Source organism: Onychomys torridus, chromosome 6 (assembly GCF_903995425.1).
Source record: "Onychomys torridus chromosome 6, mOncTor1.1, whole genome shotgun sequence".
Lineage (NCBI taxonomy): Eukaryota > Metazoa > Chordata > Mammalia > Rodentia > Cricetidae > Onychomys > Onychomys torridus.
In genome coordinates this window covers 70,005,810-70,032,957 of record NC_050448.1, presented here as the reverse complement: position 1 = coordinate 70,032,957, position 27,148 = coordinate 70,005,810, and the positions used below count along the sequence as shown (strand labels likewise).

The window sequence follows — 27,148 nt, the reverse complement described above, 5'->3', positions numbered from 1 at the left end:
CACAAGGCATCAGAGCCTCCCTCAGATAGAATGGCAGAGACCTTTTTTGTTACATGTAGAGTAAGCTTACGCAGAAGTTCAAATGCTCAGTGGTACTGATGAAGGGATTGCAGCTCCTGTAATTCCCCTCATGAAAGGGAAGTTTATGAGCTGAGAAAACTGCAGGTAAATCGTTTGCAACTAAACCTGAGGACCCGAGTTCAATTTCTGGGTTCCATATGGTGGAAGGAGAGAACTGACTTCAGCAAGTTGTTCTCTGACCTCCTCATGTACACACACACAGAATTAGTAAATGTAAAAAGATGAAATAGTCCTGAAAAAGGAAATCATAACAATAACCCCACAAAAGGATTTTTTAATGTGCATTATTTAGAGGTATTTCGGTCAACACGAAGGATTTTTATGGGGCTTTATGAGGCTGGATAGGTAGAGTGCTTGCCTAGCGTGAACAAATTTGTGGGCTCAGTACTGCAGAACTGAGTGTGGAGACACATAGCTGTAACTCCAGCCATTGGGAGGTAGAGGCTGGGGGTGAGGGGTGGGGGAGTGGGGGGGGGTGTCAGAAGCTTAAGGCCCACCCCCTTTGGACAAGTTAGAGACTAGTGTGGGCTATGTGAAAACCCTTGTCAAACACAGGAATAGCTTTTTTGGTGTCCTTTTGAGTACTTTTCAGGTACTCTAGACATCAAAGTGTAAAACTTAATTTCTTCTCAAATTTGTTTTAAAAAGAAATCTTGATGAAAATCTGTTTATCTGATAGACAGTTTGTCATTTTAAACTTTTATGTCTCCAATGAATGTTATCTTAAATACATAATCTCTACTTCCTGTAAGTATTTCAGATATCTCTTTAAAGCATTTCTTTTAGAAGATCAGCCATTTCTTGTAAATCGTGTAACAATATTTTTTCTTAGGCTGTTTCCAGAATTAACATTTGAAAACATCAGATTTTCATTCCGGTAGAGAGGACACTCAAAGTAATGTTTCAATTAGTTAACACTTTAGTTCGGTCTAACAGAAGTGAAGTCCTATGTAAACTTGATTTTTAAAATCTAGTGCCCACTTAGGAAGCAGAGGCCGAGGCAGATGAATTTCTGTGATTTTAAGGTCAGCCTGGTCCATAGTGAGTTCCAGGCTAGCCAGGGCTACACAGTGAGACCTTGGGGAGAGAGAGGGCAGTCCCAGTTTATATAGTTAGCTACTAAGTCTTGTATTTTAGTTTACCTTTCAAAGGAATTAAAAACAACAACAAAGGCCAGCTCCCAAATCTGTGCTCACATAATCACACTGACATTACAGATATGCACCTTTAAAGCAGGCATGTCAGAAACAGGAACAGTACACTCAAATGAGAAGTGGAAAATGAAGGGCCAGGGCCGCGCTGCAGTTACTTTTCAGGAACTCTACAGAAAGATTAAGTTCTGCCCATGAGTTTACAGCAGACTAGTCAGGTGGAATTTCCCAAGGGGCCATCAAGGTGTACAAACTTCACATTTCCATGGGTACCCAATCACAGTAGAGTCCTCAGCATGCTCTTTCCATGGGTACCCAGTCACAGTAGAGTCCTGGGTACCCAATCACAGTAGAGTCCTCAGCATGCTCTTTCCATGGGTACCCAATCACAGTAGAGTCCTGGGTACCCAATCACAGTAGAGTCCTGGGTACCCAATCACAGTAGAGTCCTGGGTACCCAATCACAGTAGAGTCCTCAGCATGCTTGTCTTTTTGTCTCAAATGGTCAACAGAGAACAGCCACAAAAGACTGACACATTTTAGCCATCATGTGTAGATTTCCAGACCTTTTTACCAAACTGCAGATTTCTTCAAAAGGCTTTCAGATTGTCAAGGCCTGAGTGGCTCAGTGGCTCAGAGCACTAGCTGCTCTTTGGAAGGAAGGTTTGAGTCTCAGCACCCATATGGTGACTGAGAACCGTGACCCCAGTTCTGGGGGAGTCCAGTGCCTCTTCTTGCCTCCTTGGGTTCCAGACACACACACGTGGTACACAGACATATATGCAGACAGAACACACATGCATGCATGCATACATACATACATACATGACAAAAAGAACTTGACAAGGCCCTAACATACAAGCAGTATAGTAAGTAACTCAGATAGTTCAACAGAATTGAAACCGCTCAGAACTATAAAAGGCAAAGCCTGGGAGAAAATGTCTAAGGGCCAGGCTTTCTCAAGAGCCTGGTACCAAGTCCACCTCACTCCTCTGCTTCACCACATAGAGGAGAAATAACAGCAGCAGATTAAAGTCCCTGGCCAGGCCGTGGTGGTGCACACCTTTAGTCCCAGCACTTAGGAGGCAGAGGCAGGTGGATCTCTGAGTTCAAGGCCAGCCTGGTCTACAGAGTGAGTCTCAGAGACAGCCAGGATTTTGTAGAGAGATCATATCTTGAAAGAAAGAAGCCTCTGGAATAAAGCGACCCTAGCAGCTGCTGGTACCATTCAGCCTTTCCTCTGCATTGGCAGTGAGTGGATGACTGTTTTCCCCTGGCCATGGCTTGCCAAAATTGTTACCATACGTGTTTGGGTCAGAGCTTGGGCCCTAGCATCTCTAACAAGCCAGGTAGGCTTGGCCACCCATCCTCAAATATGTCAATTAAATTCACCATTACTAATGAAAAGCAGAAAACTATTTATTCAGTGTGGCCATACTGGAAAGAGGTCCAGAAACACCTTCTGTTTTGGGGTTCTGACATAACATGAATTTTAGATTGATAGAAGGTGTGTATGCATAACTAACCATTCCTGGTCAAGGTGTGGCCCCAACGACTGTCATAGGCCCCTATCTTCTGCAAGGTGATCTGACAAGTTGTCAGAATTGTGAGGTCTTTCTGAGGTGACAACTTTCTCTGCCTGGCATCTGGGCTCAGCCTTTTCCTTCTCCCAAAATGAGATTCCTGGGGAAAGTTCCACTGAAGTCTATTGTCTCCATAGTCTGATAGCAGAGGAGAGGGCACTGGTCTTTTTAGACTCTTTATTCCTGTGAGGATAGTTGCACAGGAGTTGCAGGCATGAGCCAGCAGGTCTGGCCACACCTAACTGTTTAATAGCTTTTCCAGCTGATGGTAGGTATTCTTTGATGCTAAGCTTGGCAAGTAGTAATTTTTTTTTGTGGTCCATACAGCCTCATGCATGCTAGACAAGCACTCTGTCATGTATTACATTGCTCACAAGATATGTGGTAATTTCTTAAAAGTTAGTTGCAAGATTGGTAATTTAGCTTGGTAATACCTGAAGTTTTGTCCTCTGCACCAAGAAAAAAAAGTTGCAAGGGCTGAAGAGATAATTCAGCAGTTAAATGTATTGAGTGCTCTTCCTGTGGACATAGGTTTGATTCCCAGCACCCACATGGCAGCTCACAGCCACCTGTCACTTCAGTTCCAGGTGGTCTGATGCACTTTTCTGACCTCCAGAGGTCATTGAATGCAGGTGGTGCACAGACATATATGTAGGCAAAAATAGTCATACACAAATAATTTTTAAAATAATAAAAAATATGAAACCATATCGAAAGAATCTTTGTGCTGTTTACCTTAAAAACAATTGTCTGGGCCTGGAGAGATGGCTCAGAGGTTAAGAACACTGCCTGCTGTTCCAGAGGCCCTGAGTTCAATTCCCAGCAACCACATGGTAGCTCACAACCATCCAACCATCTGTAATGAGATGTGGTGCCCTCTTCTGGCCTGCAGCCAGAATATTGCATACATACATACAAACAAACAAACAAATAAACAAATAAATAAAATAGTAAATAAAATAAAATAATAAATAAATATTTTAAAAAACAAAAAACAGTTGTCTGTCTTATACTTTTATTTTTGGCTGTACTGGGACTTGAACCTAGAACCTTGCACATAGTAAAGAAGTGTTCTACTTCTGAGCTGTTTTTTACTATTTAATTTGTGACAAGTCTCACTAAATTACCCAAACTGTGCTTGAATTTATATTATAGTCCCGATAGGCCTTGAACTTTTGCATTATCATGCTCAGATTAAGCCCAGGGCTTTGGTATGCTAAGCAGCCCTCTTTGAAATGAGCTCTCTCCTAGCCTTTGATTTGTCTTTTGAAATAGGGGTCTCATGATATAGTCCAGGTTGGTCTCAAACTTGGAATCTTCCTGTTTCAGCCTCCAAGGAACTGGAATTGCTGCAGTTGTAGGCCTTAGCTGGTGCGTGTGTGGGGGTCAGAGGACAGCTTTCTGGGGAGACTTCTCTCCTTTTGCCGTGTGGATCCTGGGGTCAAACTCAGGTTGTCAGACTTCGGAGGTGGCTCATAGGTGACCTCTGCCAAGCCTGATGACCCGAGTGGACAGGGAGAACCAACAAAAGAGACAGAGACAGAGAGAGAATGGAAAACAAATGTCGACTGGCCCTCACGTAGCCCAGGCCTGCCTAGAACTCACTGGAGCTGAATCTGACTGTGCTTGTCATCCTCCTGCCTCCTCTCAGTCCTAGGGTTACAGTATGTACCGCTTTCAGGCAAGGACTCGCTTAAATAGCATCTCCCTTCCCCGCCAAAGCACATGGCAGTGAAGACAGTAAGTTTATTCCACAATTTGTTTTGGGCAAAGGCAACAGCAATTATATCCTCTATGACATTTCACTATCATTACAAATGCTCAGATGCTTTTAAATACATCAAATGATGCCTCAGTATGACAGCAAAAATAGTTTGGACCACATGGATTCCTGTAAGGTTATTTACTATGGCTCAGGAGCCATAACCCACATTTTTAAACTGCTGTCCTAAGCAAATCACTGGCTAGTGGGAGTTTATTCTTGCCATGCTGCCTGTGGTATCGCTCGCACATAATCTCAGTACCTGGGAAGTGAAGACTGGAGGATCAGAAGTTGAAGGTCATCCTCAGCTACATGATGAATTAAAGGTCGTCAGCTTGGGCTACCAGAGTTTCTGTCCAAAAAAAAAAAAAGTTTGCTCTCTGTAAACGTTGATTAGCATTGTATCATTTTGCCATAGCTAGAAAACAAAAAGATTAACAGCTGCAATTTATTTTTAAAAGATGCTTCTTAATAGGGGAACAGAAAACTCCCTAGAGTGGGAGGGGTTCCCAGAGAGGACTACTTCCATGTGCCCTGCCCAGTGTTCTGTTTAAAATATTTTATTTGTTATTGTTGATTGTGTAGGATGCATGTCCACTGCATGCGTACCGAGGACAACTTACAGTCAGAATTAGTTCTCTCCTACCAAGGGTTCTGGGGGATAGGACTCGGGTCATCTGGCTTTTCTGGAAAGCACTTTGGCCTGCTGAGCCATCTCACAAGCCTGCCTGGTGCCGTTTATATCTTCCAGAGGGACTGGCTTGAGACTGAGGCAGTTCTTACTGAAATTGGTCACTTTTGAGCTCATCAAAGGCTGAGTGAATCAGGAGTGGTCACACCCTGTACTGAAATGATTATGCTTTCTTCATCCAATCCAGTCGTGTGCTACAGGCCCTGTGTAGGGGGGATTAACTCAAACATTCTACCAAGCAGCAGTTTCACAGAGAGGTATCCTTGTGCCTTGCCTGGAAATCAGGGTGCACGTTTTGGACTGTGTTCTTTAAAATTCTACTCCACTGAGTCTGGTGATGAAAACCTGTAGTCCCAGCTACGTGGGAAGTTGAGGCAGGAAGATCACAGATTCAAGGCCTAACTGAGCTGTGGCTGAGCTAGGTCACTCTCAGAGTAAAAAAAGGGCAGGTATGGTGACACTAGCCTGTAATCCTAGCACTTGGGAGTGGAGTCAGAAAGATCAAAAGTTCCGAGACTGTCCTTAGCTACATAGCAAATTTGAGGTCAGTGTAGGCTTCATGAGCGCCTGTCCCCCAGACAAAGACAGCTTGTGAATACATTTCACTGTGGTTATGGTGGTATGTGTCTATAGCTAAGCATTTAGGGTGTGGAGGAAGGAGGATTTTGAGTTCCATGCTTTCATGGGCTCCATAGTGCGTTACAGGCCAGCCTGGACTGCATGACAAAACCATGTCTTAGAGAAAACGAACCAAAAGCAAGAAGACATCTTACAGACGACTGCTTTCCTTGTTCACATTGCAGCTACCTGGGTACTGTGGTTCCTATGCGTAAAGATGTCTCTGGTGGATCTGGGGAAGAGGCTTCTAGAAGCTGCACGGAAAGGCCAAGATGATGAAGTGAGGACGCTGATGGCCAGCGGGGCCCCGTTCACCACAGACTGGGTACGGTTAGTAGAAGGCCCCAGTTGGTTCCAGTTGCGCCTTCACCTGCCCTGGGCTGAGCAGGCGGGCGGTTCCCTCTCCTGGGTCATCCCCTTCTTATTTTCCCAGTGTGCACGTTGCCTGTCAGGTACAGTAGTGATTGCAGGCTGTGAAATGGTGCGCATTTTCCCTTTAGTTTTATATTTTCATTTGCAGTTGTGATGGTGTCCAGACCTCTGAGTTTGAAGCCGTCCTGGTGTACATAGCAAGCTCCAAGACAGCCAAAGCTACATGAGATCCTGTCTCAAAAACAAACTAAAAACACTCCCCAAAGTTGTCCACTGACCTTCACACATCTACACCTGTGTGTGTACATGCATACACATGCACGCAAAGTAAATATTACACATACCAGGCATAGTTGTATACTTCTTTCTGTTTGCTTTTGTAACAGTCTTGGCTGTCCTGAAACTTGCTTCATAGTAGACCAGGCTGGCCTCAAACCCACAGAAATCCTGAGTGCTGGGTTTAAAGGCATGAAGCACCGCTGCCAGATAGTTAGATTCCTCTTTAATCCCAGCACTTGGGAGGTAGAAACAGGAGGATTAACTATGGCTTGAAGACTCTGTCACAGGGGGGGAAAAGGTGCAGGGGGGCAGGTGGCAGTGGTGGCGCACGCCTTTAACCCCAGCACTGGGGAGGCAGAGCCAGGTGGACTCTGAGTTTGAGGCCAGCCTGGGCTACAGAGTGAGTTCCAGGAAAGGCTCCAAAGCTACACAGAGAAACCCTTTTCTGCCTGCACACCAGAAGAGGCACCACATTTCATTATAAATAGTTGTGAGCCACCACGTGGGTGCTGGGAATTGAACTCAGGACCTGTGGAAGAGCAGCCAGTGCTCTTAACCTCTGAGACATCTCTCCAGCCCATGTTCACAGATTTTCTACACACTGGCTGATGTTAGCAATTTTTATGATGGAGTAATGATTATTGTAATATGATTAATTTATAACTTCAGGGTCCAACTGGTTCTTTTTTTTTTTTTTTTTTTAATTTGTTTATTTATTTGTTTTAAGACAGGGTCTCTCAATGAAGCCCTGGCAGTCCTGGGCTTCCATCTCACAGAGATCTTCCTACCTCTGCCTTCCAGGTGCTGAGACTAAAGACACATGACACCATACCCAGCTCAGAATACTGTTTGGTTGGTTGGTTGGTTTTTTCAAGCCAAGGTTTCTTTGTGTAGCTCTGGCTGTCCTGGAACTCACTTTGTAGACCAGGCCGGACTTGAACTCACAGAGATCCACCTGCCTCTGCCTGCCAGGTCCTGGGACTAAAAGCATACCAAATCACCACCCAGTTTAGAATATTCTTTTTGATACAAAAACAAAAAACTATGTTATAAGCCATGCATTAATTTTTAAATTTTATTATTTATTCAGTCTTATCTGACCAGTAAGATTCTTTCTCTAAGGATGAATACTATAGGATTCATTTCTTGTTCATATATCTCTGTCCAAAAATGGTACAGTTCTACACACAGGAGAATTCAGTGAGTATTATTTTCCCACAGCTTGGAACATCACCTCTTCACCTTGCAGCCCAGTATGGTCATTATTCTACAGCAGAGGTGCTCCTTCGAGCAGGTGTCAGCAGGGATGCCCGGACCAAAGTGGACAGGACCCCTTTGCATATGGCTGCAGCTGACGGACATGCACACATCGTGGAGCTGCTTGTCAGGGTAAAGCAAGGAAGGTGGTGGGACTGTGCTGTAAAACAGACGTTCACCCCCATAGCTTTTCTTAAATAGCGATAGGAAACGCTTGAGAGTAGATGGTCATTAAGTTGCATCTCTGTTTATTTATTTATCTAGATTAATTTATTCATGAAAATTGTGTTTCAAGAGTCGGGAAGATGAATTTGTTTTCTAGTTTTTCAAAGGCTAAACAGATTTTATTGATTTTTTTCCTCATTCCTTTTCTGTAGGTGTTCTCTGTACTTGTGCCCATTTTTTTTTTCAGGCCCTACTCAGCTCTCTGCTAATAAATGCAACAAAATCTGTTCCTTCGCCCTTCCTCAACCATCTGTTAGAATTTCCCAGTGATGTCCTTAGCAGACCCACTCATTGAAAGCATAATGTCTCCACATTCAGACGGACTTAAGAAATGTTTTAACCTTTGATATTCTTTAAGTAAGAACTAAAGTGAAGTATCCCTGTTGTAATAGGATCTTATGCCTGAGCTCCTGTAACCAACAGCTACTGAAAAGATGCTTTTTTTCGGACAGAGCGGTGCAGATGTGAATGCCAAGGACATGCTGAAGATGACGGCCTTGCACTGGGCCACAGAGCATCACCACCGAGATGTTGTTGAATTGCTTATCAAATATGGAGCTGATGTCCATGCCTTTAGCAAATTTGATAAGTCTGCCTTTGACATAGCACTAGAGAAAAACAACCCTGAGATTCTGGTCATCCTTCAGGTATGGTTCCTTTATATTCCCCAAAGTACACTTCAACTTACAGATTATTTTGAGAGAGCTGAATTAAAACAGACTTTTCCCCATTTTATTAAAATGGCACTTCTATCATGCCTCACTCATGTGATTCTGTATTAGGAGCTCTCTCACACACACCCTAGTGAAGACAGGGTCTCAAGTAGCCCAGGGTGATCTCAAATGTTGTATGTAGCTAAAGATGACTCTTGATCCTCCTGCCTCTGCCTCCCATATGCTAGACTTATAGACTGTGCTAGTGTGCCTGGCCATTGTTCTGAGACAGCCTCCCTGTGAAGCTCAAGCTAGCCTCTCCAAGCAGGCCTGCACTCAGTTGTTGTTTTTAAAGGACTATAGAAAGTCCTGAATCCTTCCTGGTAAGTAGAAAAGGATATTTTCAAAATACTCAGTGCTGCCGTTCCAGAGCAGAACTCTACAAACCTTTTCTTGTCCCGAGAGTTGCCCAATTTATGAATAATTTTTTTCTTCTAAAAATGGGTTAAATGGAAAAATGCAGCCAGAACAGAAAGAACATCTATTTGACTATCTGTGGTGATATTGTGTTCCCCAAAATATTGTGCACCCTAGTAAATTTATCTGGGGTCAGAGAACAGAACAGCTACTAGATACAGAGGCCAGAAAATGGTGACAACACACGCCTTTAATCCTAGCATTCCAGAGGCAGAGATCCTCCTGGATCTCTGTGAGTTCAAAGCCACACTGGAAACAGCCAGGTGTGGTAACAAGAGTCTTTAATCCCAGGAAGTGATGGCAGAAAGGTATTTAAGGCATGAGGATCAGGAACTAGAGCCTGGTTAAACTTTTAGGCTTTTGAGCAGCAGTTCAGCTTAGATGCATTTGGATGAGGACTCAGGCTTCCAGTCTGAGGAAACAGGATCAGCTGAGGAATTGGTGAGGTGAGGTGGCAATGGCTTGTTCTGTCTCTCTGATCTTTCAGTATTTACCCCAATACCTGGCTCCAGGTTTGTTTTTATTAATAAGACTTTTTTAAGATTCATGCTACAACAATCCATTGTTTTCTCTCCATTAAAACTTCCATTTCTAGTTAAACTAAATTGAAAGTCACGGGCTGGGCATAGTGGCACACTCCTTTGATCCCAGCATTCAGTAGGGAGAGACATAGATCTCTGAGTCTGAGTTGGAGGTCACTTTGGTGACCTCACAAAGCAAGTTCCAGTCCAGCAAGGGCTACATAGTGAGACCCTGTCTCAAGAAAAGAAAAAAGAATTGTTGCTGCTGGAGATATGGCTCAGCAATCAAAAATACTTACTAACAGGCAGTGGTGGTGCATACCTTTAGTCCCAGCACTTGGGAGGCAGAGATAGGTGGATCTCTTTGAGTTCAAGACCAGCCTGGGCTACAGAGTGAGTTCTGGGACAGCTGGGGCTGTTACACAGAGAAACCCTGTTTTGAAAAACCAAAAATAAAGAAATAACAGAATACTTTCCAGTCTTACAAAGGACCCAGGTTCAGTTCCCAGCACCCACATAGGGAAGTTCACAACTGCCTAATTCCAGTGCCAGGGAATCCCATATCCTCTTCTGCCCTTCATTGGCACCTGTGCACACATGGTGCACATAAACTCATACAGCCACACACACACATATACATACACACATTAAAAAGAAAATAATTTTAAATAAGAAAGTCACTCTCTAGGGCTGGTAGATAGTTTAGATGAGAAGGTGTGTCTTGTAAACTTGAGGAACTGAGTTTGACCCCAGAACCCATGCACAAAAGCCAGGTGTGGGCCAGTGAGGTGGCTCAGTGGGTAAAGGCTCTTGCTGCCACTTCTGACAACCTGAGTTTAACCCCTGGTGCCCGACTCTAAGGAGAAACTCAACCCCTGCAGGTGTCCCCAGCCCTGCTGTCGAGTGACACTTTTCCTGGGGACACAACACACGTCTCCTCTCTCTCCAGAAAGGGAGCCTGTAACAGACCAGAGTAACCGTGGGCTGCACCAAAATCCAATGTGGTGAAGCAGTGAGTTTTGATTGGGGTTGTTAACAGAAGTGTGGATGAGGGGGTCTCACAAGGAGCAGGGATAACAAAAGCAGCTCCATCACCAGAACACCCACCCCAGGGTGGGAGACTGGAGCCCTGCAGCCCTCTACCCTGCTGTCAGCCAGTTCCTAACATCTCTTTCTGGAGTGGCTGGTCAGAGTGTCCACCCCAACAATTATTCACTCCTTTTCACACTGTTGGTAGGCCCTTGAGAATCTTCCAGGCCTCTGTTCTTCTCTGATATGCGGCTTTCTGCTGGTCAGCCTCTCCTTGCTTTCTGGAGCGGTTGTTCCAATTTAGAGAGAATGTTGTAAATGAGAGGAGCTCATGCCTTAGAACTCATGCATATGTGTGCTTTGGCACACTAGTGCACACATGTACATACACAACAAATAAATTGTAATTAAAACATTTGTAAGGGGCGGGAGAGACGGCTCAGAGGTTGAGAGCACTGGCCGCTCTTCCAGAGGTCCTGAGTTCAATTCCCAGCAACCACATACATGATGGCTCACAACCATCTGTAATGAGATCTGGCGCCCTCTTCTGGTATACATAATAAATAAATAAGTCTTTAAAACAAAACCAAAAACATTTGTAAAACAGCTGTGGAAACAGTGTGCTTATAATCTCAAAGTTGGGGAAGCAGAGAGCTTGCTGGCCACCAGCCTTGCCTACTTGATGAACTCCAGACCAGTGAGAGAGCCTACCTCAGAAAACAAGGGAGATAGCATCTGAGGAACAATACTGAAGGTTGTCCTCAGGCTGCACCGTCCCACACACACAACATACAGTCACTGTCCAGTCAAGGAGGCACGTACCTGTATATCCACCATTGTGGATTATCCGATGACAAGAGGGGTGGAGTTCAAACTCTTCTTCAGCTACCTAGCAAATTAAGTCCCTCCTGGACTGCTGGAGACCCTGTCTCAAAAAACCAAAATCCAAACCAACAAACAACCACCCTGTATTTGTGAAGTGTCTGTGTGATGATGCCTCAGTGTATCTCTCCCCAAGCCCACACAGAGGGAAACATATACCCAGACCTGAAAGGCAGAGACCCTCACCTCCTCACCTCTCCACAAACACACACACCCTTCAGCTGTCCCTACAAAGACAGATCCTGAAGCCATCAAAAATTAAATTAAAAGAAACAAATTGCCAGGCGGTGGTGGCTTACACGTTTAATCCCAGCACTCGGGAGGCAGAGGCAGGCAGATCTCTGTGAGTTCGAGGCCAGCCTGGTCTACAGAGCGAGATCCAGGAAAGTCACAAAGCTACACAGAGAAACCTTGTCTGGAAAAACCAAAAAAAAAAAAAAGAAAAAAGAAACAAATTAAATTTAGGGGATGACTTAGTGGGTGGGGCATTTGCTACCACACACCCTGTGTTCTGTCCCCGGAGCCCATGTGCTGGAAAGTGAAAACTGACTCTAACCCTCACGCGCGTATATGTGTGTGTGTGTGTGTGTGTGTGTGTGTGTGTGTGTGTGTGTGTCTCCTTCTAGTCTGGTCCAGTCTGTATACTGAGTCCCAAGCAGCTACACAGAGTCTTTTTTTGGAAGGGGAGTGTTTCAATATTCTGGCTTGTGTGTGACTCTGGCTGTCTTGAATTTTGCTCTGTGCTCTATAGACCAGGCTGGCCTTGAACTCACAGAGATCCGCTTGTCTCTGCCTCCTGAGTGCTGGGATTAAAAGGTGTGTGCCACCACCATCCAGCTTACATAGAGAGTCTTAAAAAAAAATAAATAAATAAATTTAAAGGCGGGCAGATAATAATTGGGTCAGTGAAATGGCTCAGCTGGAGACACCTGCCAAGTCTAATGACCCGAGTTTGACCCCTGGACCATGTGGTGCAGGTGCCAGTTGTTTGCTAGTCTCCACACACACAGAAACGGGATGACATTTTTAAATTATATTCATTTTCCAGGAAAAAAAGTTCCTCTATTCTAGAAAAAGCACAAACCGAAAACAGATGTGCAATAACCTGGAATGTTTAAAGAACACTTGTAGTTATGTATCTAGAGAATGAGCAGTGGACCTGGAGTTTGGGAGTTATACATGTGATCTTGTTACATGACCAGTGAGGTAGTTTCTTATGTGGGCAGTGGGACATAGTAGGAGCTTTTTTTGTTTATTGTGTATGTTTTTAAGACGGTCTCCCTTTATAACCTAGTTTTCCTGGAAGTGGCTTTGTAGACCCAGCTGTCCTTACATTTACAGAAATCCCCCTGCCTCTGCCTCCTGAGTGCTGGGATTAAAGCTGCACCACCACCCAAGGCTGAAGGTTTTTTGAGTGGGCATTGAAAGATGATCTTGTGTGGCCCTGCTTTATCTCATACTTGCTATATAGCCTGTGCTGATCTCAAATTCAAGGTGATCCTCCTGCCTCAGCTTCTGGAGTGCTGAGATTACAGGTTTGAACGGCCACATCTGGATTTGGAAACTCAAGTTAAGGATTTGTGTGATTGTTTTAAGAAGTTAATTGGAGTTGGTACACACATTGGATGGAGAAGACAGTGATAAATAGCATGATTGCTCTCATCAGGCTAGGCCAGCCTGCGCGTGAGTGCTTCCTCTGGAAGCTGGTAGAGGGTACCAGTAGCAGACTGAAGAAAGAACTTTACAGTATCCGGGAATGAATAATCTATTTCAATTGAAGTTCTCGGTCAAGGGGTAATTACATATAAAAACATAGCTGCTTGTGCATTCTCAGTTTTTGTTTGTTTTCATGACATGCTTTTCCAAAGACTGGTTAATCTCCTCAACTTCCAGCTATTGTCCAAAGTCCTTTATAACTGCACTTTTGAGTAGTTAAGGTGTTGGCAGAGAACTTCTGAGAGTGACACTAAAAGATAAGCATCTTCTCACCCAGTGCAGCAGACCTCCTCAGAAGCAAGGGTGTAGCATGTGGAATTAGACTTGGAAATCTGCTACCCACTTACCTGCTTGTTAGGTGTTCTCTGAGGGATTTCTTCAGTGGCAGAATGGAACAGGTTGTAGGCTGAAACCTAGAGAGAATTCTGTTCTCTCCAGGGATCTCCTGCTAGCACCTTGTCTTGCAGATAATTGATCACAGAATATCAGTGCTGCAAATTACCCTTTAGACTGTCCACACCACTTCCTTCCCTTCTTTTTTTTTCAAGTTTAAAAACATGCAGAGAGGTTCAATGAAGCATGCAGAAGGCTTTGTGAATATGCACCTTTGCTTTCTCAGGTAGAAAGGAGCTCCCTCTAGTCTGAGGAAAGCAGCAGTCCTAGCTCCCTGGACATTGTATGCCAGGCTAGTTCTGCCTGGTAGAGCTCTGGTGGGGAGGGGCCATTCAGTGACTGTGACTGAGGTTCTGACGGAAGTGCCCTGCTTTGTTTGGCAGGAAGCAATGCAGAATCAGGTGAACGTAACCCCCGAGAGAGCCAACCCAGTGACTAACCCTGTGACTGTGACTGCTCCCTTCATCTTCACCTCTGGAGAGGTCGTTAACCTCGCCAGCTTTGTTTCTTCAGCCAACACCAAAGCAACCTCAGGTAATATTCTGATAATGAGACGTCTATTTGAGGCTTCAAAATGAGCAGAATCCCATTTTCCTAGACATGAATGGTTATTCTGTCTAATACCCAGTCTTATAAAAAATACTCCCTAAATAATGCTGGGATTAAAGGTCTGAGATAGAACACTTGCTGCGTGTGTAAGTCCATAAGCTAAATCTCCAATACTACAAGTGCAAAAGTGAAACTATCTCTCAAACTCTTGTTTGTCAGTGTAGACACTGCACTCGGCCTCACGCTGGGCTGTTTTCACAGCCCGATCTTTTTCTGTCTGCTGTTTGTTTGGTTTATTTAAGACAGCGTCGCACTGTAGTGCAGGGTGGCCTTGGACTCAGTGTGTAGTTCGTGCTGGCCTTGAACTTGCAGCAGTCCTCGCCTCAGCTTCCTAATTGCTGGGGTTATATCCCACCATAGCCAGCTTTATGACAACTTTTAAAGCCAAGGCTTTTTTCTTTCTGGGAAAAGGAAGATTGTGAGAAATTATTATCAAAGGATTATAAATGAACACTGTTAAAAACAAAATATTCTTCAGATTTATGTGTCAAAAAGTTGTGTCTTCAAAAAAAATTTTTTTAAAGAAAGAAAAGAAGGCTACACCTTGCCAGCCATGGTGATGCATATCTAGAACCTCAGCACTCAGGAGGGGAGGCAGGAGGATCATGAGTTCAAGGTCGGTATCTGTTACATTAGGCCTTGTTTGGAAAATCTAAGTGAGAAGGTCCAGGCCTTTAATCTTGGCACTCAGGAGGCAGAGGCAGGAGAATGTTTCAGTCCCAGGCCAGCCTGGTCTATGTAATTGACAAACGGTTGAGCAAACTAGAGGTTATGCCTTGGGCTAAGATATTGACATGTTTGCCTAGCATGTGCAACGTCCCATTACTCCATAAACCACTTGATAGCACAAAGAAGGCAGGCAGGAGCTGCAGAATCAGAAGTTCAAGGTTGATGAAGGGGGGGAAAAGCTGTACCTGAATCTAAAATGGAAATGCAAGTTTCTCAGTGTGGTACTGCTGAGGGAAATAATTAAATATTCTTTTTTTTGGGGGGGGGGGGGGTTTCAAGACAGGATTTCTCTGTAGCTTTGGAGGCTGTCCTGGAACTCGCTTTGTAGCCCAGGCTGACCTCAAACTCACAGAGATCCACTTGCCTCTGCCTCCCGACTGCTGGGATTACAGGTGTGCGCCACCACCTCCCAGCAAATATTCTTAATTTAAAACAGAAACAAAGCTGGGCATTGTGGTGTGGGCCTTTAGTCCCAGCACTCGGGGAGCAGAGGCAGGTGGATCTCTGTGAATTCGAGGCTAGCCTGGTCTATAGAGCAAGTTCCAGGACAGCCAGAGCTATATAGTGAGACCCTCTTTCAAACAAACAACGCTCTCCCCCGCCCCAACAAAACCCCATCTAAATAGTAAAGTATGGTGACACTATGCCCCAACAAAACCCCATCTAAATAGTAAAGTATGGTGACACTATGCCCCAACAAAACCCCATCTAAATAGTAAAGTATGGTGACACTATATTTCTGTACTCCAGCACTCCAAAAACTAAGACAGGAAGGCTACCAAAAGGTTCTGGCCCGCCTGAGCTCCACAATGAGAGCCTGTCTCAAATAGATTAAAAATAAATAACTGGGCTGATGAGAATGTAGCTCACTGATACAGAACTTGCCTACCATGTACAGAACACCGGATTCAATCCTAGAACTTAAGAAAAAAAGGAATAACTATATTCCCAAGCAAGCTGTAGAATACCAAAGGAAGGATCTTGAATGCATTACTTTTTTGAGAGTCAGTGTGGCGAATAGAATGTACAGAAACAGAATTCTGGAATTGGGACTAGACAAGGGGGCTGGAGAGATGGCTCAGTGGTTAAGAGCGCTTACTGCCCTTACAGAGGACCTGGGTTTGGGGCCCAGCATTCTTTTTTGGGGCGGTGGGGGTAGGGGTGTTTTGTTTTTCAAGACAGGGTTTTTCTGTGTAGCCTTGGCTGTCCTGGAACTCTCTGTAGACCAGGCTGGCCTTGAACTCAGAGATCCACCTGCCTCTGCCTCCCAAGTTGGGGTTAAAGGCGTGTGCCACCACCGCCACCTCCCAGAGTGACTAATTAGTTTCTTATCCTTGGAAAAACTCTTAAGTCTTGTTTACTGGTCTTTTTTATGAATTTGTTGAGATTTTGGTTTGGTTTTTGTAGTTTTTCTTCCTTTTTTTTTTTTTTTTTAATAATTATTTGAAACAGTCTCATTCTGTAGTCTAGGCTAGTCTGGAACTTTCTGTGCAGCCCAGGCTGGCCTCAAACTCTTGAGCTCCTGATCCTCCCCACTTCTTCTTCCCAAGTGGGACTGTAGCTGTGGGCCACCATGCCTGGCTTGAGAACTTTAGTAGTGTCCATTTTTTAGCAGGGCTTCAAAACTAACTGATAAACGAGACTGAGGGCTAGGGTGGTGGCTTTTAAGCAGGAAGGTCATGAGTTGGAAGCCAGGTGAGGTTATGTAGTATGAGTGGTGGTGTCTCAAAAAGAAGGTGACGGTGTTAAACCCACCAGAGGGCAATAGTGGTCTCCATTTTAGAAGCTATCTTCCTTTGGTCTTTTTTTGTTTTTGTTTTTATTTTTGTTTTGAGACAGGGTCTCTCTGTATGGCCCTGGCTGTCCTGGAACTCACTACATAGATCAAGCAGACCTCGAACTCATAGAGATCTGCCCTCCTCTGCCTCCTGAGCACTGGGATTTTTTTCAGACAGGGTTTCTCTATGTAGTCCTATCTGTCCTGGAACTCACTCTGTAGACCAGGCTGACCTGGAACTCAGAGATCCACCTGCTTCTGTCTCCTTAATGTGGGGATTAAAGATGTGTACCACAACTGCCCAGATTTTAATAGACTTTCAATAGTCATTTTATATAACTTTGTCTTCAGCTAGCTAATTCAGAAACTCAGCTTAATATACATGTGCATGTAATCAGAAATGTTTATAACTCTTTTTATTTTATGGTTTGGGCATTATTGCCTAGAAATTTTTTTTTTTTCCCAGAGCTGAGGACCAAACCCTGGGCTAGGCAAGTGCTCTACCACTGAGCTAAATCCCCAAACCCTGGAAATTTTTTTAATAATTCAAATTTTTTGGTCAAACTTGTCAGCTAAAGTCTGTAATCCTGTCTCCTCAGGAGGCTGAGTCAGGAGGATCAAAAATTCAAGAATGAGCTGGGCGGTGGTGGTGCATGCCTTTAATCCCAGCACTCGGGAAGCAGAGCCAGGCGGATCTCTGTGAGTTCGAGGCCAGTCTGGGCTACAAAATGAGTTCCAGGAAAGGCACAAAGCTACACAGAGAAACCCTGTCTTGAAAAAACAAAAACACAGCAAAAAAAATTCAAGAATGGGGCCCACAAATGGCTCAGTGGAATAAAAGCATATGCTGCATGAGCTTGATGACCTGAGTTGGATTCCCCAGAACCCACATGGAGGTGGCAGACCCAGCACTTGGGAGTCAGATGCAGGCAGATCTCTTTATTTTGAGGCCATCCTGGTCTACCTACCAAGTTCCAGGATAGTCAAGGCTACATTGAGAGATCCTGTCTGAAAAAAAAAATTTTTTTTTTTTTTTTTGGTTTTTCAAGACAGGGTTTCCCTGGGTAGCTTTGCATATTTTCCTGGAGCTCACTTGGTAGCCCAAAAAAATTTTTTGATGAACTAAAAAAATAAAGCATCGATATTCTCTAGAAGAGCAGCCAGTGGTCTTCACCACTGAACATCTCCCAGGCCCCTTATTCCTTTTGACAACAGGGTCTTACACCATAGCTTAAGCCAGCCTTACTTAGTGTAGGCCAGGCTAGCCTTGAACTCCTGACAGTCGTCCGCCTTAGCTCCCTGACTTCTGGGCTACAGGTATGAGTCACCATGCTAGCTTCAGGTTCTGACATCCTCCTAAATGTGTTCTGATGCTTCGATTTCTATAAACTGCGTGGGTGTGGTAGTAATGTCTATAATCACTGCACGCTGGGGAGTCAAGACAGGATGATAGAAAGTTCAAAGCCAGCCCAGGGGCTGGGGTAACTAGCTCCGTCAGTAACGTACTTGTCTGACAAGCATGAGGACCTGAGTTCCATCCCCAGGACCCACAGGAAAAAATACAGGCATGTTGCCTTATCCTTGAAAGCCCAGCAGCACTGGACAGGCAGGACCAGAACAGGCAGATTTCTTGGGCTTGCTAGCTGGGCAGCCTAGCCTGTTTGGTGAGCTCCTGAGCTCTAAGCCAGTGAGAAAGCCTGTCTCCAAGTGAATAACCCCTAACCACACACACTCCCACATACACAACCAACCTGAACAACATAACTAGACTGTCTCAAGGTTACAACAAACTATCTGTGTTCTGAATAGATAATAAGATGCTACGGGGTGGGGATTTAGCTCAGTGGTAGAGCACTTGCCTAGCAAGAGCAAGGCCCTGGGTTCGATCCTCAGCTCACACACACACAAAAAAAGATGCTACTAAGGTAAGTAATTCTAGCTGTTGGAGAAATTAAAGCAAGAGGATTGAGTTCAAGGCCTGCCTAGATTACCAAGTGAGTTCAAGGCAGGCCTGGTCAACTTGGTGAGATCCTATCTCAAAATACAAAGCAAAAAGAGTGAAGGATGCCAGGACATTAAGACAGAGATTGTTCCTTGAAGCCACAAGTTTTATTTAATGCCATGAAGAGACAGAGAACAAGCCTGGTGGCGGCTTTGAGGAGAGTTCAGGCCCCAGTACTGAAGACAGACAGCACTGTGTGGCCCTGATTTCAGGGTGCAGAATGAGACTGTCTCAAATGGGGGCTGCAGAGATGGGTCAGCAGTTAAGAGTGCTTAGTCCTCTTGCAGAGGACCTGGGTTCTGTTCTCAGCACCCACATCAGAAGACTCATAACTGCCTGTTGTAACTGCAGTTCCAGAGGATCCAGTGTCCTCTGGCCTCTGAGGGTACCTGCACACATGTGCACATAACACGCATATATGTATAAGTGGTTTTTTTAACCTAGCAAATTAGACGTGTTTTGATTGCTAATGACTTGATAGCCCCATATGTTCCAACCCCCATGCAGGACTCCCTGGTGGCAGGACCATTGCTTCATTGTAGAGTATTGCTTAGCAAGCACAGAGCCCTGGGTTTAATATCCAGAATGACCCCAACAGGAACAAAATGTATCTCAAACTTGATTAATCATTGTCTCGCTTGGGGAGGATTTGTGAGTTCTTACATTAGCCTTGCTGTGACAGCTAAAAGATAAGAAAAACAAGGACCTAACAGAACATTCTGGAATAACAGGCAGCTGAGTCTTCCGTGTTGGTCATTAGCAGGACACAAGGTCCTGGGCATTAGCACTGCCTGGCTCATGCCACTCAGCTCTCCAGATGCTTCATGACATCAGTGTCCATCCTCATCCCCTGCCCAAGTCATCGGTCAAAAGTTTGGGGGGGGTTGGTTTTAGATATAGAAGCCAGGCATGGTGGTGTACCCCTTTAATCCTAGTATTAGGGAGCCAGAGGCAGGAGGATCTCTGAGTTCCAGGACAGCCAGGGCTACATAGAGGAACCCTGCCCCTCCCCCCTCCAAAGAAAAGTTTGGAGCTTCGAAGAACACTGCAAGCAGTCTGCCTTTTAAAACAAAGGTGACCCTCATGGTGCCTGCAGCCCCAGCCTTTGAAAGCCCAAGGCAAGAGGGTCTGGGCTCCACAATGGCTCTCCCCACCACACACACACAAAGGAGGCCAGCCTAGCCTGATCAGGGAACCCCAGGTCCCAGTGAGAGACCCTATTTCAGGAGAACAAGATGGCCACTTCCTGGGTAACAGCATCTGAGGCTGACAGCCACCTTCCTCATGAACATAATATATACAAACAAGTATGCCAGTAGGCTGAAGGCTGTACACCTAGGTCCTGCCCAGCCCACTGTTCATCCTCTTGTAATATATTCAACAAACTGTTCTCCCTCTAAAAATATAATTATACATGTAAATAAGTAAGTGCGTGCGTGTGTGTGTGTGTGTGAGAGAGAGAGAGAGAGAGAGAGAGAGAGAGAGAGAGAGAGAGACTTTCTTTTTAAGACAGTCTCATTTAGCTTGGCCTGGCCTGGAACTTTAGATCCTCCAGCCTCTACTTTCTGAGTGCCAGGTTTACAGGTGTGTGCCCCGTCTGCTGGAAATAGAAACCAGAGCTCCAGCCGGGCGGTGGTGCCACATGCTTTTAATCCTAGCACTTAGGAGGCAGAGGCAGCAGATCTCTATGAGAGAAACAAAAACAAATAAAATTTAAGGTTTGGAGGGATTTGTTTCCTTGAGACAGATTTTCACTCTAACTTGAGATGACCTTAGACTTGTAATGATCCTTCTACCTTGGCTCTGGAGTGCTGGGACCACAGGTGTGCTCCATCACATCAAGCTTCAAAACTTGAGGCTCTTAAGCATAGCTGCTCTATCCTGCTGATGAACATCCTGAGAGCACAAAGGCAGGAGGACATTGTCCCCTCAACATGCTCAGCTAGTGAGAAGGCAGGCTTTGTCAGCCTTGCGAGTGGATGACAGACATCAAGGTCTTGGTGGATCCTGATGCTGGCATTGGTGGTGGCAAGACAACAGAAATGAGAGAAATGCAGCAGCCCTGTGCCAAGCATGTTAATCTACTGTCATTGAAAACATTTTAAAAGACATGGTAACACTTATTTATTTTGTGGAGAGCATGGGACATACAGAAGCGCATGTAGAATCAGCAGACAGGTTGAAAGAGGCGGCTCTCTCCTTCCACATGTGGGTCTGGGGATCAGACTCAGGTCATCAGGCCTGGCAGTCAGCACCTGCCCCTGCTGAGCCCTCTCGATAGCCCCTTAAATTTTTTTTAACATAATTGGATTAAATCCATTTGGATTAGGGAACAAATTAAAAATTAAGGAGTAAAAAGCCAAGGGTTTGATTTCCTTTGTCTCTCTTCTTCCTGTTGGACCTCTTTTTCCTTTTTTTTAATGGATTAGGTGCCTCCCCCTCCCGTGCCTTAGCATTCCATTTATCAAGTCCCACCACCTAAATACTGTCTAAAGTGCAGCCCTCACTCACTGAAGCATCAACCCCTTCTCCAGCTCACACAGAGAAATAGGCAGGTGGTAGATATCTGCTGGTGAATTACAATTTCTTTTGTTATTAAATCTCCAGCAGTTTCAAATTATATTAAATAGCAAAGAATTTTGCTGAGCATGGTGATGCACCCCTTTAATCCCAGCACTGGGGAGGCAGAGGCAGGCGGATCTCTGTGGTCTACAGAGCGAGTTCTAGCATTTCACAGAGAGATCCTGTCTCCAAATAAATAAATAAAGATACACTTGGATATGTACAAGAGAGGCGTGGCTGTGTATCAGGAGAACCCTACTGTGGTACACTTATCCTTACTGTTTTAGTTGGCTCCCTGCTTTGGGATTAAATCACTTACATTCTCCAGGTCTCTAGTGTCCTCATCTAGAATGTTGGTTGTTTTAGATTTCTACCATAACATTCAGACTTGGTGGTTTCTTTGGGTGTGGATCATTGGAGTGTTTTGTTGTTTCTGAATTAGGGTCTCATAGCTCGCCTCCTACTTTCCTTGCCTCTACTTCCCAAGTACTAGGATTACAAATGCATGCTACCACACCCAGTTTATTCTTCATTTCTGTGAGGCGCAAACAGCTAGGCAAGCGCTCTACCACTGAGCTAAATCCCCAACCCTCAAACAGTTCATTTTCATTGCTGTGTCTCCTATGGATGGGATAGCCCAGCTCCACTTCTGCAGAGTTCTCAGTGACTTCCAGTCTGTGACTCCTGTTAGGAAGGAGAAGCTCAGGAGTGGCAGGGATTGCTTCCCCTGGCAGTGCTTGGCCTAGGGATATTGACCAACCAATGTCAACTGCGCTCATGCGTGTAAAACTCAGAAAAGGACCTGGTGCCCAGTGAGCAGTCCGTGTGCAGCTCCTGTTCATGTGGTGGGCAAGAGCCACCTTCGTGCAGCCTGTCTGTTCAACTTTCACCCTTGGTTATTTGATGTAATTTTTTATTAGTTCCTATTAAATGTCCCCCTATTCTTAAATTAGCTGTGCTAATTTACAGTTATTGTTTTTCAAGTTTCATACATTTATTTAGACTTTCAAGATGATGTCATAAAAAGGATTCTAAGATTTTGGGAAAATACAATATAACATAAACTATAGGGGGAATCCCAGTGCTCATTAGCCTGTTAAAGCTGATGTTACTAGCCCAAAACAAAAAGTTTAACACACACACACACACACACACACACACACATACATACACACACACACACACACACACACACACACACACACACACATTCACACACATTCACTCACTCAGGTTGACTGTTTGCCTAGCTTTCACAAGGTCCTGGATTCTTTCACCAGTGCCATATGAGTCAGGCATGGTGGCTCACTCTTGAAATCCTAGTACTTGTGAGGTAAAAGCAGGGGAATCAAGGGGTTCAAGATCACCCTCTGCTCCACTGTGAATTTAAGGCCAGCCTGGACTACCCACCCCACCGTCCCTAAATAGTGTACGTATAGCTTAGTTTTCCTTGAGATGGGGTCTCATGTAGTCCAGGCTGGCCTCAAACTGCATATATAGCTTAGAACTTGAGATCCTCCTGCCTTTGCCTCCCAAATAATAGGATTTTACTCATGCCCCATCATAACTGGAAAGTTTAAATGTATTTGAGCTAGCATTTCAAAATGTATTTATGCATAGGGCCTATCTTTTTTTTTGTTATTTGGGGTTTTTTTGTTTGTTTGTTTTCTGTTTTATTTCTCTTTTTTTAAGATTTATTTATTTATTATGTATTCAGCATTTATGACTGCATGCCAGAAGAGGGCACCAGATCTCAGTATAGATGGTTGTGAGCCACCATGTGGTTGCTGGGAATTGAACTCAGGTCCTCTGGAAGAGCAGCCAGTGCTCTTAACCTCTGAGCCATCTCTCCAGCCCCTGTTTTATTTCTTGGGACAGAATCTCACTACATAGCCTAGGTTGGCTTGGAACTCATGGCGATTTTCCCTCCTCAGCCTCCTGAGAGTTGTGAATACACATCTCAGTGAGGACATTTTTAGGAAATACTGTTCAACAGCATTCCTGTGTTCTTTTCTCCTGACTTAATATTCATTAAAGCTTTTCTGGACAGTCACTGTTGCTCAGTCCTATAATCCTGGCACTTAGGAGACTAAGGCATGCTGAGCCTGCTTGGGTATAAAGTAAGGCCGTATCTCAAAAAATCAACCAAAAAAAATTTCTTTTTCAAAAATACTTGGAGTAGTATTTCAAAGAAGATGATGAAACTTGTAATTTTTTTCATAAACTTGACATCTTAAATTCACTGTTGTTATCTCTAGCTAATTTGGAGGAAATCGAAGAAGGAAATTCACTTGACTCCTCGATCCAGCAAGTGGTGGGGAGTGGAGGCCAGAGGGTCATCACCATAGTGACTGATGGAGTCCCTCTGGGTAATATTCAAACCTCCATCCCTACTGGAGGCATTGGCCAGCCCTTCATTGTAACTATGCAAGATGGACAGCAAGGTAAGTTATATCTAGTGGACGTTTGCTTATTTAAAGATATTTTAGATACATCATATTCTCCTAAGAATGGACAGTAAGACAGGTTGCAGGAGTGGGGGCAAGTCTAGAGAATGATAGAAGAAGAAACAGTTACCAGGCTTCATAGGCCAATTTAATTTCCCTAGCAAGTACACACTTGTGAATAAAAATGATCTTAAACCACATATGGTGGCACATGCCTGTGTTCACAGCACATGGGATGCTACGACGCCTTGGGCTACACGGAGAGACAATCGCAAAAATAGATAGATAGATAGATAGATAGATAGATAGATAGATAGATAAAGATGAAAACTCAAGGCTGGAGAGATGGCTCAGAGGTTAAGAGCATTGCTTGCTCTTCCAAAGGTCATGAGTTCAATCCCCAGCAACCACATGGTGGCTCACAACCATCTGTAATGAGGTCTGGTGCCCTCTTCAGGCCTGCAGAGTGAAACAGTATCTCACAAAATAGGCTGAAGAGATAACTCAGTTTGTAGAGGCTTGACTACCATGCAAGAGGGTGCCCATCCACAAGTCAAGGAGAAAAGCTTCACGAGAAACCCAGCCTCTCCTTGATCCAGCCTCCAGAAAATAGACTTTGAAGGCTGCTGTAGTCACTGTGTGTTTTGAAATGACATCTCTGGCCTCTGAAAGGAGGGTACCACTACACATGCAGTCAGATAGCCTAGAGCTCAGAGTTTTCTGTACTTTTCTGTCAGAATCTCCTGCATAAGTCAGGTATGATGGCTCATCCCTGTAACCTCTGCACTCAAGAGGCTGAGGCAAGAAGAAGGCTCTTACTTGCTATCTTTCCAGTCCCGTTTTACTATTTAAAAGAAAAATAATTTTTTGGGCAAGGTCTTAATCTGTACCTCAACCTGGCCTCAAACTCACTATGTAACCAGGGGGATGCTGAACCCAAAGCCATCCTCCTGCCTTAGCTTCCTGGGCACTGGAATTGTAAGTGTGAGCCACCACCCTCTACTTCATTTTGATTCTTTTTTTCTTTTGAAACAGTGTCTGTCATAGCACAGGCTGGTCTCAAACTCACTTAGTAGCCAAAGATAACCTTGAATTCCTGATCCTCTTCTCTTTGCTCTATCTACCAAATGTTAGGATTACTGGCACAACCTATCATGGCAGGCTCAAATTTTTTACTCTGTCTCTCTCTCTCCCCCTCCCTCCCTCCTTTTTCTTCCTCCCTCCCTCCCTTCCTCCCTTCCTTTCTTTCTGTCTTTCTTTGTGTGTGTGTGAGAAGAGGTCTGGCTGTGTATTTTTGGCTAGCCTGGTGCTCACTTTGTAGACCAGGACAGCACAGACTTGAAGCTGGTCTTCTCCCTTAGCCTCTTGAATACTGAAATCACAGGCATGTACCACCACCTTTGGCTAAGCCAAAGGTCTTTGTCTTAAGAACCTGAGGCCTGCGTGGTCTCTGAGCTGCGCTTTCTTCTTCCCTGGTTTTTCTGCTTCTTTTCTGGTTCTTTTCATGGGCCTTCACCTTCTCTTTGGACTTCAGAGTCTGTCTTTCATTGGTTTTGGTTTTCCTTATTGAGACAGGGCTACAGAGCCCTGCTGTAGACCAGGCTGAGCTCGAATTCAGAGCTCTGCCTGCCTCTGCCTCCTGAGCATGGGGACTAAGGGTGTGCAGCCCCCAGCTAAATATTCTAAGCTCTAAAGAGATATCACAAACAGTGTATGGGGAGATGAGTATAACCTGGTGGTAGAATACTTCTCTGGCATACAAGAAGCCATGCTAAAAATAATAATAATAGGTTCACCTTTTTCCAGTTCAAATCAAACAAGACTTCTCTGTACAGTGTATGCTCATTATCTCCATTGGTGTGTTTTGGCTCGTAGTTCTGACGGTGCCTGCTGGTCAGGTTGCGGAGGAGACAATAATTGAAGAGGAAGAAGAGGAAGAAGAGAAGTTGCCATTGGCCAAGAGACCAAGGATGGCAGAGGTGACAGACAGTATTGAGGAGAGCAAGGTGAGGAGAATTCTTCCCGTGAGAGGGCGAGAAGGAAAGGCAGCCATGGCGAAGGCCTCTTGGTCTGTAGACTGCTAGCAGGGGTTCTCACTTGGCCGCTGTTGCTCCGCAGGAAGGCAGTGACCGAGAACTACTGCAGCAGCAGCTCCAGGAGGCCAACCGCAGAGCCCAGGAATACCGACACCAGCTTCTCAAGAAGGAGCAGGAGGCAGAGCAGTACCGGCTCAAGCTGGAGGCTATGGCCCGGCAGCAGCCCAACGGAGTTGGTTTCACGGTGGTGGAGGAGGTGGCTGAAGTGGGCACTGTAGTGCTGACAGAAGGGGGAGTAGAGGAAAGAGCGGCCGAGGTGATAAAGTCAGGAAGGACCGCAGAGCCTCACACTGGTGTTTCCATAGAAACTGTTCCGTCCTAATGCGCAAAGGCCGCACCTTGCACTCATTCATCTTATCCTTTTTAAGAAGAAAATACAGAGGGCAAGCATTGTGTACAAATTAAGACTGTCCTTAAGAAGGTAACAATAGCAGGGCCCAGTGCCAGGGCCCAGGAAGGCTGTATGTGCAGCTGGAAAACTCAGAGCCACCTTAGGGGCACCTAAGGGACCAAAGGACCAGGACCAAATCTCTCAGTTCACATCATTGCTTTAAACAGAGTACTGGGCATTGCGGGTTGATTTTTTTTTTTTAATACTTAACTTTATATCAAAAGATTTTAAAATAATACTTGTAATACATATACACCAAGAGCCTTTAATAATTATACCTGAGATTTTCAAGAGACCTGAAATTTGCCTTAGACTTATGAAACTAATATGGTTGTAGGAAGGCTCCTCTTAAGGAGGAGTAAAAGATACCTACATTCCTTTCTTTCCTTTCCTCTTTTTGGGGGATGGGTGGAGTGGGGGGCACGGCAGGGGGAGGTTTGAAGCAGGGTTTCACTGTGTATCCCTGGCTGTCCTGGAACTCACAGATAGATCCACCTGCCTCTGCTTCCCCAGTGCTGGGATTAAAGGCCACCACTGCCTGACTAAATATACCATACATTGCTAAGAGGAGGTCCACAGCTGTCCCTAGTTAATTCACTGAAGGAATCTGTAAGCAAGAATGGTAGTACATTCCTATAACGCCAGCGCTCAGGAAGCTGAGACAAAGCTAAGTGTGAGGTCAGCATTAGCTAAAGAGACTCCTTCAATGAAAGAGGGCCGGGTGTGGTGGTGAACACATTCAGTCCCGTCACTCAGGAAGTACAGACAGTCGAATCTCTGTGAGTTCTAGGCCAGTCTGGTCCATATATCAAATTTTAGGTCAGCCAAGGCTACACAGTGAGAAC

At 44.8% G+C, this 27,148-nt stretch overlaps 1 protein-coding gene across 3 annotated transcripts in view; it reads left to right on the top strand.

The window, feature by feature from the left end:
- The window catches only part of Gabpb2 (GA binding protein transcription factor subunit beta 2), a 33,324-nt gene extending 6,532 nt beyond the window's left edge, over positions 1-26,792 (top strand). For 2 of the 3 annotated variants that reach the window (XM_036189525.1, XM_036189524.1), the window contains exons 2-8: positions 6,072-6,211; positions 7,759-7,926; positions 8,472-8,666; positions 14,074-14,224; positions 23,628-23,813; positions 25,692-25,822; positions 25,935-26,792. In XM_036189525.1, coding sequence (XP_036045418.1) covers positions 6,104-6,211; positions 7,759-7,926; positions 8,472-8,666; positions 14,074-14,224; positions 23,628-23,813; positions 25,692-25,822; positions 25,935-26,234 — 1,239 coding nt within the window. In that variant the 5' untranslated portion in view covers positions 6,072-6,103 and the 3' untranslated portion in view covers positions 26,235-26,792. The remainder of the gene's footprint in view (positions 1-6,071; positions 6,212-7,758; positions 7,927-8,471; positions 8,667-14,073; positions 14,225-23,627; positions 23,814-25,691; positions 25,823-25,934) is intronic. The other variant, XM_036189526.1, reaches the window with a different exon arrangement.
- The last annotated feature ends 356 nt before the right edge of the window (positions 26,793-27,148 follow it).